General features: G+C 35.4%; 1 protein-coding gene across 1 annotated transcript in view; it reads right to left on the minus strand.

Moving 5' to 3' along the window:
• The window catches only part of LOC145688320 (histidine ammonia-lyase-like), a 220,458-nt gene that overhangs the window by 34,953 nt on the left and 167,221 nt on the right, over nt 1-18,284 (minus strand). The window contains exons 10-13 of the mRNA XM_081762365.1: nt 13,546-13,741; nt 12,917-13,012; nt 9,859-9,998; nt 9,246-9,390 (exon numbers count right to left, since the gene is read on the minus strand). Of these exons, the coding sequence (XP_081618491.1) occupies nt 9,246-9,390; nt 9,859-9,998; nt 12,917-13,012; nt 13,546-13,741 (577 nt within the window). The remainder of the gene's footprint in view (nt 1-9,245; nt 9,391-9,858; nt 9,999-12,916; nt 13,013-13,545; nt 13,742-18,284) is intronic.

Consider the following 18,284-nt stretch of genomic DNA (forward strand, 5'->3'; position numbering starts at 1 on the left):
GTTAGAAATACAAGCAAAAAACGCAAACATTCTTTCGCTCCGTTGACACCCTCGTGGTCAGCAGATCCCCCTCGACGGCTCGTGCCAGCTGAATATCTGCATGGGTACCACATACGCCAACTTCATGGCGTTGTTGAAAATCTAGCAATATCGGACCCTGTACATTCGACATTTCTTTTTGTGGGACCTAACAACAAACACAAGTCTCATACTTTTGGATATATTATAACATTCCAACCCAAGCCAACATTCTGTACCTGTAACGTCATTCGCTTCCTAGTTATGGCATGTAGGGCCACTTTGGGGCCCCGTATTTCGGAAATTTCTGCATATGGGCCCAAACGCCAAATTACGTGTCTCCTACCTTGGTCTCCCGTAACACACATCCAGACCCCAGCCAAATCGGTTGTGTACAAGTAACGTCATTCGCTTCCTAGTTATAGCATGTAGGGCCACTTTGGGGTCCCGTATTTCGGAAATTTCTGCGTATGGGCCGAAAAGCCAAAATACGTGTCTCCTACTTGTGTCTTCCGTAACACATATCCGGACCCCAGCCAAATCGGTTGTGTACAAGTAACGTCATTCGCTTCCTAGTTATAGCATGTAGGGCCATTTTGGGGCCCCGTATTTTGGAAATTTCATGTATGGGCCCAAACGCCAAAATACGTGTCCCCTACTTTGGTCTTCCGTAACACATATCTGGACCATAGCCAAATCGGTTGTGTACAAGTAACGTCATTCGCTTCCTAGTTATAGCATGTAGGGCCACTTTGGGGTCCCGTATTTCGGAAATTTCTGCGTATGGGCCGAAAAGCCAAAATACGTGTCTCCTACTTGTGTCTTCCGTAACACATATCCGGACCCCAGCCAAATCGGTTGTGTACAAGTAACGTCATTCGCTTCCTAGTTATAGCATGTAGGGCCACTTTGGGGTCCCGAATTTCGGAAATTTCTGCGTATGGGCCCAAACGCCAAAATACGTGTCTCCTACTTTGGTCTCCCGTAACACATATCCGGACCCCAGCCAAATCGGTTGTTTACACTTAAGACCGTTTCCTCGTCAGTGTAATAAAATAATTATGTTTTTTTAGTCACGAATAATAAATAAGTATATTTGTCAGGAAACCGTAAAGAAATTAAGTGAAATTTCAAAGAAAATCAATCTTGTGTAGATAGGTTCTGTATACAATGTCTTAAATTTAAATATAAAGGTAACCAAGAAACGTGTTGTTGCTTTTTCACACACCGCCTTCGAACATCGATATGTCACCTAACCTGGAAGATGAAAAATAGTCCCCATCAGCATCGACGACCTTCTGAAAACGTTCTGGAAGGCCATGGAATTCATCGCGGTAGAACGTGGTGGGCCGTGAAACGAAGAAAGTATCAGGTGCATTTTGGACTTTTACTAGGGATTTGAAATGGCGTCCTCTAATGTGATTGTCCAAAGAATGGAACAGATGATAATCGGACGGTGCAATACGCTGGGAATATAGTGGTTGCAATATTGTTTCCCATCCAAGGCGAAAAATGGTGTCCTGAGTCATTCTAGCCACGAGGGACTTAGCATTGTCCCGTAAACGAGGACACATTTGCAATTCAGAAGTGATGGCTCCAGAGTTTTGAGTTTTTGTTGAGCACAGCTCAACTGCTGACATTACACAGTTGCATTGATACTCTGACCAGCTGGTAGCAGTTCCCGATGAACGATGTACCAAACACACAGAAGGACCTTCTTCTGGTACAGTGCTGGTTTCGGTTGTTTTGAAATCGGTTCATGGGACACTAACCAATGATGACGACGCCGTGGAGCTTCGTATAGGACACACTTTTTATCACATGTTAACGCCCTGTCCAGAAATGACTCCGAAACAGTAAATAAACACAGGCGACTGCCGCGTTGCCTTCTGACCCGGAGTCAAAATATGAGAGACCCATCGACCCAACTTGTAGTGCTTCACAAGTTGATGGATGTGCTGCTTAATGGTTTCTCCACACACTGAATTGTAGCCCCAGTTCCTGTTTGTACATGTGTTGGTCTTCTGGCACGTGGTGTTTTCGGGTGTTTCGTCATCGTCCTTAAACTTGTAAAACCATCGCTGCAATGTCTGCGTCATCACGACACCCTCACCAAAGGCCTGGCATATCTTCTGTCCCGCTACAGCGGCGTTTGACCTCCATTTGAACTCGTTCAGCATACATGTTCTTATGACGCTCTGTGGAAGTCCCATGTTTCATCTGCCTTTATGCAAGTTCACGGTGTGTCTGAATTGCCACAACCAGGTAGTATGTTGGATATACCTACAACAACAACTGACTTTCGCCTTATCTCCACTCGCATTCAACTCACGATGTGAGGTCCAATTGAACACAGACCTCCACGAAAAGGGACAGAACTTTCTTGGTTACCTTTATAGTTATGCACAAAAGTATAGCGTTTTGTCCCGGGCAATATTTCTGGATTAAGCATAATAAAAACTATCTTGAATATAATTTATGGATAATAATAATAATAATAATAATAATAATAATAATAATAATAATAATAATAATAATAATAATAATAATAAGAAGCTAAAATAGTGTTTTTAGTTTTGCAGACTAGCAGCAATACATTTGTTTTGGCTTTGTACATTGTAGCTGGCCCCCCCTCAAAAACGACGGGCCCCCCTACACAAACCTGCTGGCTACACCCCTGACTGCTCTCCATTTAAAATATAACACTAAGAAGACATCGTTGAAATTCCAAATTTGCAGTGAGCATAGAACGAAAGGATAAACAATTGCTCATCATAACAGTGTCATGAAGAAGTACTGGCGACAGTAAGCGGAGGCCAGCCACAGAGCTATATTTCACTGATAGACGAAAGTTGGTGTGACATGAGTAACTTCACAAAATATAGCCTATATTGGATACTAGTATGGTGTCGCGTATGAAGAGACAGGATATTTTCTTTCTAAACGAATCCCGTTTCTGTATGCATTATCATAATTGCCGCATTGACATCTCTCGCCCGTGGCACTAAACTGGATGACGCTTGTATTTTGTTTCGCCTCGTTGGTCAGGCACAGTCTGTTAAAGTGTGGGAAGTCATCATATGCTCGTTCGGACATTGACAATATTATGCCTCCTAAGCACTGACTGACATTTAACCAGTCAAGGGTACATTAACGATGTATTGGATTCTATTATGGTCCCATTACATCAGGTCTTGTCGGATACTTCATTCCTGCAGGATAACGCCGTACACTACTAAACTGGACACACCTCACTGTCTACACTGTCATCTTGATGCCTCGTTGTGTTACAGTTCTGGCTGCCCAAGATGGGCCCACAGGCTACTCATGTTGCAAGTTCTGCTCCGCTATCACTACGTTGTCATGCATCAAACAGAGCGGTAAGTTTAATCATATTCTACTTGTACCATATTAGGACTTGGACTGCAAAGTTTGGCGCATTTACCTTATCATCTCCTTAGTGTTGCATTTTTAATGGCGAGCACTGTATAGGAACACGTCTGAGCGAACATGTTTTCGGCTGACACAACCTGTTTAATTATAGTGACATTTAAAGAAAACATCAGTTAATTAAAATGTGCCGAGAAATTGTTTCTGGAAAATTCTATACCAACCTAACCGTCCTGTGGTAACAATTCTGTATTTTGAAAGAGAATTCCGTTAACAAAGGGAACAAGGTAAAATCACTATTATGGTAAAAGTAATGGATGGTAGCAGTTGCATAAATGATTGCCTATTATTATTATTATTACTATTATTATTATTATTATTATTATTATTATTATTATTATTGTTCGAGTATAGGATTTCACAGGGTTGTGTATTTTACATTATTATTGGAATGTTATAACATACAGCGAAACGGGTGATACAGCCTCACTGTAATGTTATCACATACTGATTATTCTGTATCTCCTTTGTGCCAATAATTCTAAAATTAACGTGGGGGCGCAGTGGCTCAGTGGTAGAGCGTTCACCTCTGGTGTTTGTGGTCCCGGGTTCGATCCCAGCCCCCGCCAAGTGAACTTTGTGGTGGACAAACACCGTGTGCGTGGGTTTCCTCGGGGTTCTCTCGTTTCCTCCCACTTTCTTCATTCCAACATTTCATTCATCACTCACCATCACCGTCTCCTTTAGCCTCACCGGCATAACCGTTGGACGTAAAACTCAAAGATTTCATTTCATTTTCTAAAATTAACGCTTGGGACACTTTTCAATACTTAGCTTTGGAGCAGCTTTCCAAATATTAGCACAAAGTCCATATTTATGGGCCACGCTATTCATAAAACCATTTTTTTTATTACACTGGGATTGCTCCAAGCTAAGTTTTGAAAAGTGTAGTATTGTTAATTTTAGTATTATTGGCACCAAGGAGATGATGCATATGTTGAGATATTTTTGTTTTCATACGAAGTAAAGCACTAGATGATAACATTACTGTGAGGTTGTATCATACGTTTTGCAGTATGTTGCAGTACTTCAATAATGGTGCAATATATATATATATATATATATATATATACAATCTATATACTGCATACGTCCAATCCGTATATTACAAAAAGGCAATACGTATACTTTATATAGACAACCTATAAGCTACGTACATCCAATCCATACATAACTTATGGTCAACCTGTACGCGACATGCGTGTAATCTATATACTGCATGCGGACAGTCTGTAAGCTACATATGTGCACTCTGTATGGTGCATACCGATATTCTGTACTTAGACAAGATATGTGCGACGTAAGGAAAATCAGTATAATACATACGTACAATACGTACTCTGTATCTAGTCATACGTACGGGGCATAAGTACAATATAGATGCTGTCTTTGGATTGAACGTAAGAAACATACGTACAGAACGTATATTGCATACTTATTGAAATTATGCTCCGTCCTGATAGCCAGCGTGCGTCATTATTATTAACCCACATGCTACATACGGTCCTGACATCATCAAGCTAGATATCACCTCCGTATATACTTGTTACTGCAGATAACGTCACATGACTGACGTCATTGCACTTATGCGGAGAGTACGTATAACACACACTTTTTCAGCTATACATTTGCCGCAGGATGCTATATACGGTTGTACGTTAAGTCCAAAAACTACAGGAATTACGAATGTAACCTACGTTTTTAAGTACGCCACCTACATTTTTTCTCAATGTATGGTTCGGCGAATAGTGACCTCTGAAAATCCTCGTAAAGAGCATGCGATGGCCAACAAATACTGCTCATCGTAGGCGACAATTAACCGCATCATTCACAAGGATATACGCCTCAAAGTCGTTTGCAAGAGCAGTATGCACGCCGTGGAACCGTGTTATGTGGTTGAGCGAAAAAAATACTGAAGGAGTTTGTATGAATGTCATCTCGCGGGAGATCGGCTGAAGTTTGTCATTCCCTTGAACAGAAGTGGATTTATCTCACAGATTGTGGTAAAGTTCGTGCTATTACATACAGAGAGTGTTTCCCAAAAATGTTCATGATTGTGGCCGGTTTCTCGTACAGGGGCAAACTGTATCTACGAAAGGTGGAATGAAACATTAAGTCCAGTGTTTTGATTACTACCAGAATGAAGTGAAGGTCCTGACTGAAGTGTACCAGCATGAAACCCCCACATTGTATAAACGAGACATGAACTAGGTTTAACTGCACCAACACAAGGCATCCAGCCACATGGCGAAAACATTGCTGGCATTCTTTCGCCGTATGGAACGGGAAATTGAAACTGTGGCAATTCCCTTCTCTGACATTCCTGTCAAATGTTCAGATGCTAGTCCAATAGACTATTGTGCTTTCGGACTCCTCAAGAGACACCTGTTCCATCATAGAGTCCACATTGTCTCCGACCTGTGGAAAGAGAAGTGGGATGAGATTCCCTTGGTCCAGCTGTAACGCAGTTTTCTGTAATGGAAATTTCGATGCCGGACAATAGTCAGTACAGGTAGCCTGTAGTTCGAACACAACCGGAGGTGGAAACACGACATTTACTAAGTAAGAGACGCGTTCAAATTCTGCTCAATATAAGTCAATCAACTTCTGTAGTAGTTGCTTCATGACTAGAGATGGGGTGGTGGTAAAAAAAAGCCCTATAAACCCTTTTGGGTTTTTAAGGTTTTTCCCGTTTTTTTCCCAAACCGTTTTTTTCTTCCCAAAATTTGGGTTTTTACTGAAAAAACTTAACTATTTTTCCCCTTATGCTTTCTCCTTTTGTACTTTTTTGTTGTACTTGAACCCCTAATTACTGTGTTGTTTAATATTTATATGCTTATTGTTATTGAAGGAAGTATCTAGTAAACATTAAATTGAAGTATTTCTCGTTTAATTTATCTGTATGTGTGAACTAGTCAGATATGTTATATGTATCTGGTCTGGTAACACTCCATCATATGGTCTGGTAACACTGCATCATATAGTCCGGTAACACTAATTAACTTTTGTTTCTGATGTTCAGAGGCAGCGATTTATGGTTTACGGAAAAGTAGATGTTTTAATTCAGTGAGAAACATGGGAAGGCCGAAAAGTTTTGTCTGGAAAGCTTTCAATCAAAGGACTGACAAGTCTGTTGATTGTAAATATTGTGGGAAACATTATAGTTTCCCAGATGTGGATAAAATGGGCCGCCACATTGACAACTGCTATAAGTGCCCAGTCCAAGTCAAAAGTAGCATATCAGCAAGTTCAAATCTCTATAGCTCGTTGAGAAATATGCAGTCCTTCACGCGTTCGAAAGCGACTACAACAAACAAAACAATCCCGACAAGTGAAGAAACAACAGACACATCACCACAATCATCATGTAGTGGCAGTAGTAGTGGTAGGACAAATATCTCGAATTGGATTACCGATAATAACGCACAAGATCAAATAGTTGTACCTACTTCACCTTTGTGGGTAGGAAACGAAGCAAATTATTCACTCCCTGGAACTTGAAATTTTTGTTTTGTTGTTATGGAACAATGGTCATTTTTTATAAGTATATGAAGATATAAATACGTGAACCAGAGGGTGACTCTTGTATAAATTCTATCAATATTTCATCAAGTACAGAGGTTTTGCTTTGTTATTTAATATTAATGAAGTTATGAGTTCTATTAATGCCTGATTGTTATATTTTTATTTTTACTTTTGTTTTACAGGTGCAGAAAGAAGAGAAAAATATCTTAAAGTTCTGAAACAGACACAGATACAGAGAGCTTAGTTCTACATCTGTCTGACAAATTAGACAGTATTTCTCTTGAAACTGAAGACGAAGACACGGTTGACTGGTTGTTGACAAATGTAAAAACTACACATAAGAAGAGAAGAAGCAAAGTATTGGAAAAGTTATAGACTTCACCTATGTATTTCTCTTTATTTACATTAAGTTAGAAAAAGTTATGAGCTTAAGAAACAAATTGGTAGATAGAAGTGCTTGATTTAATACAGTATGTAGAACTCCTTAATCTGAATCCAAAACCATTTTTTTATATCAGGTATGGTGGTTAAGAAGCTTATAAATAATTGAACTTTTCCTTTTTTAAGTATATATGCCGAAAAGTCAGTATTGGTAAATATGGAGAATGGTCAAAGAACACGTACGTACGGAGAAAATCATTTTTTCCAGATACTGTATATCCAAGTACTGGAAGTACAATTACTTTGAATACATTGTTTAATGAAAACAAAACTTGCAATAAAATTGGAAATAGCGAAGCAAATGTAGTTAAATATATAAAAAAAATATTTTCCCAAATTGAAAAAAAACGGGAAAAACCCAAGAAACATTTTCCCAGGTTTTTGCCCATCACTATTCATGACAAGACTTTCTCGTTCTTCCTGTTCATTCAGATTTATCTTGACAAAATTTCAAATCAAGTACCACTTTAAAATCCAGACTTTTATTTCTCTTTTTAAAATCTAAATTCAAACGAACTTCAGGGGGAAGATTTCAGAGCGTGGTAAAAGAGAAAGATACTTTGATAAGGGAATTCGAAGTTACTTTGAAAAATGAATTCAAAATTATCAGAAGTAGAAAGGCTGCAAACACAATAAATGAAAGGTACAGTTGTTTAGAGTTATTATTGTGTTTCTAAAATAAAACAAGTGAGTTTCGTTTTACATTGTGAAATTACAATATACTTCTAACTACGGGAATTCAATATTATAACTTGAAGGAGGACATTTATAACTACTGGTTGCAATAAATTGATAGGATCAAAGATAGAACCTGCTCCTCGGACACTGAATCCACATCTTAAAGCCATTACTCGCTATGCCTTACTGTTTTTGTTCTATGATGATAAAGGTGGAAACTGAAAATCGTTAATTTGAACCGCTTCTGGATTGATTACCGTACATGGTTAAGAAAGGAGATATAACCTACTCTTGGGAAGCGATATCAATTGTAAATCACTGCATCTCGATGTGTCTTACCATTTCTGATCTACGGAAATCAGTATTGAAATCGAAAATAGTAGTAAATTTCAAATACTTCCGGTTTGGTAGAGTATTGCGAGTTGGGTTGTTATGAACTCTTGAGACTCTGAATCGATTGCCGCTGCCTATTACCATTTTTGTTCTATGGCGATAAGTGTTGAAACTGAGATGAATAGTGACAATCGTGATTCCGTTTAAGTCTACGAAAGGGGATGAAGGGTAAGGTAGGATGGGGATGACACGTAAAAATAATTGAAAACGACCAATATTTGTCTCCAATCCATAATTTTCATGTTTCTGAGATGAATAGTGACACCCGAGATGCCTTTAAATTCAAATACATCCCATATTATGATAGGAATAAGGGTTAGGGAAAGTGGGTGATATTACGGATTTTTATCATGACGCTTTCATTGAAATGCGTATAATAAGGGAGAAGGGTTTAAATACTCCCCATAAACCCATTCTTCCCGTGAAAGGAACGCGCATTTCAGCTAGTTACTAGTACATAAATTTTAAAAAAATTGTAATATTTGAGCACTTAAATTTGATATATTTTACCACCACAGAAATCATGTGTATCTAATAATTTCTGTTAGTGACATTATTCTAAGGTAATTTTTTGTTACCTTAAGCTTCCTTACTCTCAGAAATTTTATTAGGCCTATTATGAATCCTTAAAATTATCTTGTAATATCATTTAAGTTCGCTATTCTTTGAAGAATATGAACACTTTGAAAAATATGACTTTTTGATCAAGAGTGATGTTTACATAAATGAACATATATTACCTGGGTTAACAAGACGTTCCACACGTCTCTCGCTAATTGACGCAAGTTCATGAACTGCTACAGCCAAGTAGTCTAGCACTTTAGAAGGATATTCTCCGTGAAAATTTCCTGCAGAAATTATCTCCCCTCGGTTGGCGAAAACAATCTATGACTATTAAGGAGAAAAGCCAGCAAATTCTGAAACGTAACAAACCAGTGTGATTTCTTAATTGACATATTTAAATTTGGATGCAAATATTAATATATATGCTTATTTTCATCTTCTTAACTTATAGTTTGCTAATGGACAATCAAGATTGTCATGTTATGTTGTAATATTTCCAACACAATTGAGGAAAATGTCTAAAAGAATAACAAATAAACAAAGAAACAAAAGTGGAGAAGTCTTTATTGGAGAAGCACCTTGAGATAAAATCGAAATATGTATCTTTAAACATGTTTTCTTGAGTAATTAACTTCAAACTAAATATTATTTGTATTATTACTTTGTAACATTTTCTCTCAATCAAATTCCATATATCAATTTAATTAATCATATTTGGACTAAATTTTGCCCCTTCGTTACTTATTTGTTAAATACATCAATTCAAATTAAAAATGAAATAAAGGATACAGGATTATCCGTTCCGCTGTTCATCTCAGTTGTTATAATACCTCTGACGAAATCTATGGTTTCATGTACAATACCATGTACTTGAGGACAACATCTCAATGTATATGCATCTTGTACTCGATTACAGAATCGATGACTCTCTATTTAAAAAGAAAAACAAAATTAAATATTTATATGGAACTAGCTTATACAATTACAACTGTGTATTAATTCAATTCTTAAAATCAACTTAATTTTATGGAAATAATTTGTATGTAAAGAAAAACTCCATGGGATAGTGTATATTATTTTTAAAATTCATTCGAAATTTTTTTCATATATTATATAAATGACACAATACATATTTTGATGTCACAAAACTCTTAACAACGCGAATAAAGACATGTTGAAACTATTTCGTTTCAATATTGGCGGCAAAGTAATTAACTGAAGTTGAAAATTTGCAAGCCAAACATTAATACGGTACATGTACGAAATTGTAATATACGGTTGAGGTGGTCTGGAACACCACTCTGGAAATTTGAAAAAGTAAATTAAACAATTTTATTTAGAAACGGCATGTCATGTTTTTGGCTGTGCTCTATCGAAACGTGCTATTTTCAGTTTTCGATTTTTACCATATGTACAGTACGTTAGTCAGACTGAAAGTTGAATTCTTTTAATGGAATATGGGGTTTTTCATGGTAGTTTCGGATTTTAGAGTTTGTTAAGAATGCTTGTTAGAACTTTTATTTTTTTAAAACAAACAAACAAAAAAAACGCGACTGTTTGCTCCTAAATGAGATATTCATTTGCATAGGTAAAGTAATCTGCAAGGGCATTAAGTCACTTCATGCTCAACGTATAGGTCGGTTTTATCTCTACCCATGGATTGTAAGTAAAGGTTGTCTACGCATGCACAGTGTGATTTCTATCTTACACATAAACAATACTGGATGTTATTCGGTTCTATGCAGGTTCTTAATAAATACTTCGTATCTAATTTAAGTATACGTAATGTGTAAGTTAATGAAGTTGTATTGTTTATCACTTGCTTCTGGTATCTTCTAGCCTTCGGTTCAGCAACTTTGTGGGTAAACTAAACTTTTTAAAAAAGTTTCATGTAACCAATTACAGCTTTAATTAAACGTAATTTTAATTTATAATGTAGAGTAGGTCGAAGGCTCTAGCGGAACAACTCGTAACTTTTAACTGAAAAATGTTCTTTTCTTTTAATGCAGTGTTCAGAAAACAGTCGATTTTAAAGGTCAATTAAAATCCTTAAGAAACATTTCTTTACAAAAATGTTTCAAATAAAAGTTTCCTATTTTTGACTTAGGATCCGGAACCGCGATGAAAATTATAATTTTCCGTTTAAAAAACTACTTCCGGTAAAAAAAAAAAAAAAAAAAAAACAGAAGCTGAAAATAGTAAGATTCGATAGAGCATAGCAAAATACATGAAATACCATTTCTAAAATTTTATTTAATTAACTTGTTCAGATTGCCAGAGGGGTGGTCTGGTAACTATTATCGCGATCAGGAAACATCCGATTTAAAATTCAGTTAAAGGTCTTTAGAAGCATCTTTTTACGAAAATGTTTCAAATAAAAGTTTCCTATTTCGTATCCTCCCTCTCTCATTGCCATTACACTACATTTGGCGACTATCAGCATGTTTTCTCATTTTACTCTCATCTCTTGAAACTATTTTCTCTCTCTTCTTCAGCACTATAACCATTCAATTACAAAATGAGACGAAGGTTCCTTTAGGATTGATTCTGATTGATTGTTTCTGTATTTTGTAAAACATAAATTTTATATTCTTTTACTCTGGACTGTTGTGTAGCATAAATTAATGATAAGTAGTTATATCAGAAATTTGTTTAAAATTGTAATTTCCAATGTACGTAGCACGTTTAAAAATATTTTTTTCTATTAGAATTTTGCACACAATTTATTGTCACAATTCTGACAATGAGCGAAAGTGAACATATTCGTTAAGGAGCATAAATAGATTGAAATGCAATAGAATTGCATTAAAGTGCAATTCAACAATTTTAAATATAAATATAGTTATTTAAATTGCAGTTGATTACATATTTTCGTACAATCTCCTTTTACAAAATTTTGAGTACACTTGCTAAAACAAGAAAGCATTTGTTAAGCTGTGTTAAGATTACATAACATTATTATACACTTTCTACCTAGATCTGCTTCAGCTTTTGATTTCTTGCAGACAATACATTAAGTATCCGTTGCACTGACACTTGTGCATTTCATTTGTGCATTTTAGTTATAATTTAGGATTGTTATAATTTCTCTCTCCTGATCTATCTTCATAATATTATCCTTCTATCCACTTTTGGTTATCTGTTTCACATGTGTTTTTTATACTACCAAAAGACTATATATTCGAAATTTACATTAAGTCGTCTAGTCGTCTTTTGGTAGTATAAAAAAATACATGTGAAACAGATAACCAAAAATGGATAGAAGGATAATATATATACTACCTCTTGATATAATTGAACTAATAGGAGCAGGACAAACGACCATGAATATTTTGTTACACTTGGTCTGATCAAGTGGTGTTCTGTTATTACAAATGAAGCACATAACAATAACATTATATCAATTACTGTATATTTTTCAGGTACATTTAAGAGGATATAGCTATTCTCTACTACTACTACTACTACTACTACTATAATAATAATAATAATAATAATAATAATAATAATAATAATAATAATAATAATAATAATAATAATAATAATAATAATAATAATAATAACGCTGACATTATCATCACTGACTTCACGATGTGTATCAATGTTGTGCAATAATTCGTCGAAATGTGTCTGAAGCTAAAGTGATCGCCTCGGGTACTGAATGTGAATGCATAAGTCAAACGTAACTTACAGCTACCTCTTGATGTTCACATAACTCTAGTAAAGCTTTAATGCGAATGTCCTTCATGTTGAAGTATGTACATTTTTGTACTAGTTAATACAAAAACAGAAACTTATTTTAGCTTAGGAAGAAAAGGATGAATAGAAACTTGCATTTGGAGCTTACCTGCGATTTGAGATGGAAATGTGTCCGAATGAAGAAGAGCACGAAGCTTCCTTGCTACTGCTGCTTGTCCTTTGTGTGGCCTAATCATTTGTACATCTATATCAATGAAAGGGAAAGGATCAGCAAAATCTTCACATCTAATTTTCAATATTTCCCTTTTGTTACTATAATCATATTTCAGAGATCGTAATTAAATTTATTACATATTGCAGTACTAAAGTACCTTAGATTTAATGGGCCTTATGCAGAGTCGTTCTGACGCGTTATTAGTGCCATACTAAAGACTTCGACTAACATACATATGTTTCCTGCAGTAGTCAGGCCTTTAGTATGACGCTAATCTAACGTGAAAACGACTCTGCATATGATGGAATAATACTACGTAGAATATTTTTTTCTTAGTTCAAAACCACATAAAAAGAACACAAACAAATCTTGTCTAATCTCATCAGCCACTTTCACTCTATATACACATATCTAACATCTAATGATATTTTCACTCATTCATTTATTTAGTGATGAACATATTGCAGATACAATTTGCTTCTATTCGAATCATAAATAAAAACGATACTTTATTATTCGCAGATAGAATTAACTTTTGAAATACATGCATTATTGTTGTTTACCTGAATCAAAGGCACGTGAAGTTCCTTTAAGAACCTCTAATGTTAAAGCTGCTACAACATCTGCCTGTCTCGCAATTATTCCAGCTCTCTCCACAGCCTCTGCTCCAAGAGATGTAATCAACTGAGTGCCATTAATAAGAGCAATTCCTTCTTTAGCTCCAAGCTTTATGGGTACTAAATCATGAGCCTCCAGTACCTGATAACATATCATAAGTAATTGAGAATTTCACTTACCTACATGTAAAAATTTTGAAAATTCATGTCCCTAACTTTCAAACTTAGTTGGAAAGATTTTCTGTCTCCTAAGTTCCTGTATAAATGCTTATACATATATTACATTATCACACCTAGATGATACTTATAATATCATGCAATCAATTAAGTCATACACTTAATGTATATATACATAAGGAAACAATTTCTTTACACAACTAGGTTATAAATTATGGCTTATGGCATGATTCACATAAAGGTAGCAATGTTTGTTTCAGATAAATGTTGAATTTACTATGTTAATTGCGTAAATCTAAGTTTGTAAGTTAGTGGCTCATTTGAACGCGATTACGTGCGCGCGCCAGTTTTCATGAATTTTATCATAAGGTAGCTTGATTGCTTTCAAAAAGTGAATGTGAATTTTGTTTAACTGAAAATATAAGTGCTTTTAAACACAAAACCATACGCTCAACTTCAAGCTCTACTCCAGCCATAGCTAATTTCACAGTAAATTTTAATCGCTCTTCAATCTTCTAAAAAGAATGAAATATATACCTGCTAGTAACCTAATAAAAATAAATATATGCTAATATCCTAATGGGGCCAAGAAGGTTCTGACCTCTCATCAACTCATGAACTATTTTGAACGAATAAAATAAAATAATACATAAACGAAAAATAAAATTAGTCCTACTTCAGTGTTACTATGCTCACCGGAAATGTATAATACACGGAAATCGATGTATCCGAGTTTTTTTTCTCTTTCTTATTTTTCGAAAAGTTTTGCTGACTGTTTTGTAAACAGTGTGTTTTGTCCTGCTTTTCTTGTTGTATTTTCACCACAGGGCTATACTGATAAATTGAGTACTAAAAATTAGCAGGCTCCATTCTTTTCTTTATGGTGGCCCGACTGTTTGTTAGTACAATTTTCATTTTTTATTTTTTTTGTTAAGAAATCAATTCTGATTGTATACCTATAAATTATAAATTTAAACAAATTTGTGATTATAGAAAAAGAAATATTATATTTTAAAACTGATTGTCATAGTTCAATAGTAGGTCTACTGGGAAACACGTAAGAAACTAGAAAGATCCAGAATATATCGTGCATTTGTTGATTTCTGAAATTAAATACCAACAATGAACACTTGCTATATTCATCCACACTCCATAGTTTTCGGGATCCATAAGCTGATTGGTGACAGTTTCGATGCCCTTGAGGTCCAAGTTCAGCCCCCCAGTAATGGTAAGACCCCCTTGCACACTTAGGGAGAGTAGGAGGGGACACATTTAAGAATGATCGAAAACGACCGATATTAGTGTCGAATCCATAGTTTTCTTAATCGCTTAGGCGAACAAGCACCTTCTGATGTCATTTAAACCCAAATTCAGAGGGAATGGTGATATATACAAATAATTGAAAATGACCAATATTAATGTTGAATCTATAGTTTTCGGAGTCGCAAAGTTGATTGGTGTGAGTTTTGGTGCCCTTTAAGTACAAGTTTCGTCTCTAATGGATGCAAGATACCCTTATCATTCCTGGGGGGAGGGGGTAGTTTGCATACACAAACATGATTTTAAAAAAGAACGACTGATATTAGTGCAGAATGCATTAAGTATAAGTTTAACCCCAATTACCTCTAGGCTGGTGAAAATGGGATGGCATGTAACAATAATCGAAAACGACCAATATTAACGTCGAATCCATAGTTCTCAATGTCGTTGAGATTAATAACTCCGCTCTACATTCCTTCTAATGTTTTCAGAGGAATAACATTTTCTGAACTGGATTTTTGGACTGATTTCAAATATGTAACGAGTATTTTTCTATCATCTGTTTTTTTTGGGGGGGGATTTCGACATATTCAAAAATCAAAATTTGTGGAAAATCTACTTATTCTTTGGGAAAAACTACTAGAAAACATGAATATATTCTAGTAATTGCTAGAAGATTGATATTAATTTTACTTGGGGGAGTCCTACGATGTCTTAATATCTTTACAGTCAGATAACGTAACGGAATCATAAAAGTACTCACAGTAGTAATGTGTTATTTTGTGTAAAGTGAATTACTGCCGTGCAAAAGTTGTGTCATCCTGTTATCTTATGTGAGTGTTGAAGATAACTGAACATTGTAGAACTGGCCCTATTAAATTATAATCTGCAACGGATTTGCGTTGGAAGAAAAATGGCGACTGTTATTTTCAGTTCTAATTCCAGCAGCATTTTCTTATGTATTTTAATCTCTTTGGCGTAATGTGCCGTGTTTTGTTTTTGCATAGACCGATCACTGCTGTGACGGTAAAATAAAATGACTTATCGTAGGTGTACTAACAATCTAAATGTATTTTGTTACGTTTGTGGAAGCTATGTGTTGTGCAAACAGAGAAGAAATATCACAGACTTCGTGAAGAAAGCTTATTTAGCTTACTTCGGAATAAAAATCGGTAACCAGGATAAATCATGGGCGCCTCATAAGGTATGCCATACATGCGTGGAAAGTTTGAGGTTATGGATGGCTGGGAGAAAGAAGAGGCTATTCTCATGGTATGGAGGGAACCCATGGGAATCATACAGAAGACTGTTGTTTCTGTCAAGTAAGAGTTCATGGTCACAATGCGAGGACGAAGAAAGACATAGTGTATCCAAATCTTTGATCTGCAATGAAACCTGTAGTATACAACCAAGATTTAGGCATTCTTCCTGTCCCATGCCCCTCTAGTAGTGCATCTTCTGATAAATCACTTGACACTGAAGAAAAACCGGATGTCCCATATTCAGAAAGTGACGATTTTATACCAAATGACAGTGATAAACCACAACTATTTAACCAGCAAGAACTAAACAACTTGATCCGCGATTTGTATCTATCAAAAGAAAGTGCTCAACTTTTAGGCTCAAGACTCAAAGCGAAACTAAACTTTGCCGAAGATTATTCACTTATATCATCATAAAAGGAATGCAAAAGACGTTCTGAAACGAAGAAATACAACTTCGCAAGCGGATGCAAAGAAACCTAAAGTAACGAGACTAAAGACGAATCATTTACCGCGTAGTGATCGTGGTTCAGTAGTCAAGGCGTTGGATCAGTAATCTGGAGATTTGTGGTTCGAATCCAAGTCGGGCATTTTTTTACTTTAGCATTTTTTTATGGCGATTGATCGACGATGACATACGTTTTATTATATTCAGATATTTGAATACTTTGATGTTTCAATACTTGAACTATCAAACCCTTCATGAATAATTATAGTAATAATAATAAACTAATAATTATTATTATTATCTCGTAGAAGATTAAACGCTAGGAGCTAATTATCGCTCAGTTCATACCATTACAAGCAGAAACGTGACATTTGGCAAGAATATTTTGGTTTTGTTTAATGTTGCCCACGAGAAGATGAATTTTTCATCTCGTTTCTAAAACAAACAAACAAACAAAAAAAGAGAATTAACATTTTATATTTGAGACAGGACAAGGCTAACTCAAATTGTCGTGTCGCTTTGGAGATGATAATCGAGACGAGACGAAAACTATCGTAAACATTTATCGTTTGTCTCGATTCTCGAAATAGTGTATGTCCATCCTTTACGTAACAATTGCTCTGTAGACTGAATCTTGTAGGTTTTTTGTTACTTTATATTTCAGAGCTCATTGAATTATGGTCTGTGTAGGTATTTTTGTAGCAAAGCTTTTATAATTACCTCTGCATATCCTAAAAATTAGTTTATTATATGCCTTACTGTTGAGTGATATTCAGTTATTTCTCTTAAAACATACAGTAGAATACTTTCTACATGAAACTTTAGTGGAAAGCTTTTGTTTAAAATGTGGTGTCTTGAATGTACGGAACCCCTTCTCCGAAATCCCTACGTTTAAGTAAGTTTTGCCAAATTTTAGGGCAACTTTAAAAATTTTAATACCATTATTATTATTATTATTATTATTATTATTATTATTATTATTATTATTATTATTATTATTATTATTATTATTGAAGTGTTGTTAATTTAATGGTTCACCCTCTTCCACCCAGCTCCCACCTAGTGGGCATTGTGCTGAACAAACACCCTGTGTGTAGGTTTTCTCCGGGTTCCGCTTCCTCCCACTTTCTTTATTCCAATATTTCTTTCATTCTCATCATCTACGTCTTCTGTAGCTTAGCCGGCATAACCATTACTTAAAAACAAATTTTCTTACGGTTCTTGTGAGGTCTGTATCCCTACCTTCTACATGAAATTTACCTCGAAACTATCCGTTATAACATTTAGCTAGTTGTAGGAACGTATGCAGAGGGTATATCCTGATGGTCCTGACACTTCTCTCCAATCCCGGCTATTTTGTAACTTCTGCTTAACGGTATGGGCGATTTTACAGATTTTAATACAGTGTGTCCTCATACAGAATTTGTCTTCTATATTATTATTATTATTATTATTATTATTATTATTATTATTATTATTATTATTATTAAGCTTTATTTATTATTTTTATCTCTCCCTCGCTATACCCTAAGTCAGCG

This window comes from Thermobia domestica, chromosome 6 (genome assembly GCF_964235325.1).
Source record: "Thermobia domestica chromosome 6, izTheDome1.hap1.1, whole genome shotgun sequence".
NCBI lineage: Eukaryota > Metazoa > Arthropoda > Insecta > Zygentoma > Lepismatidae > Thermobia > Thermobia domestica.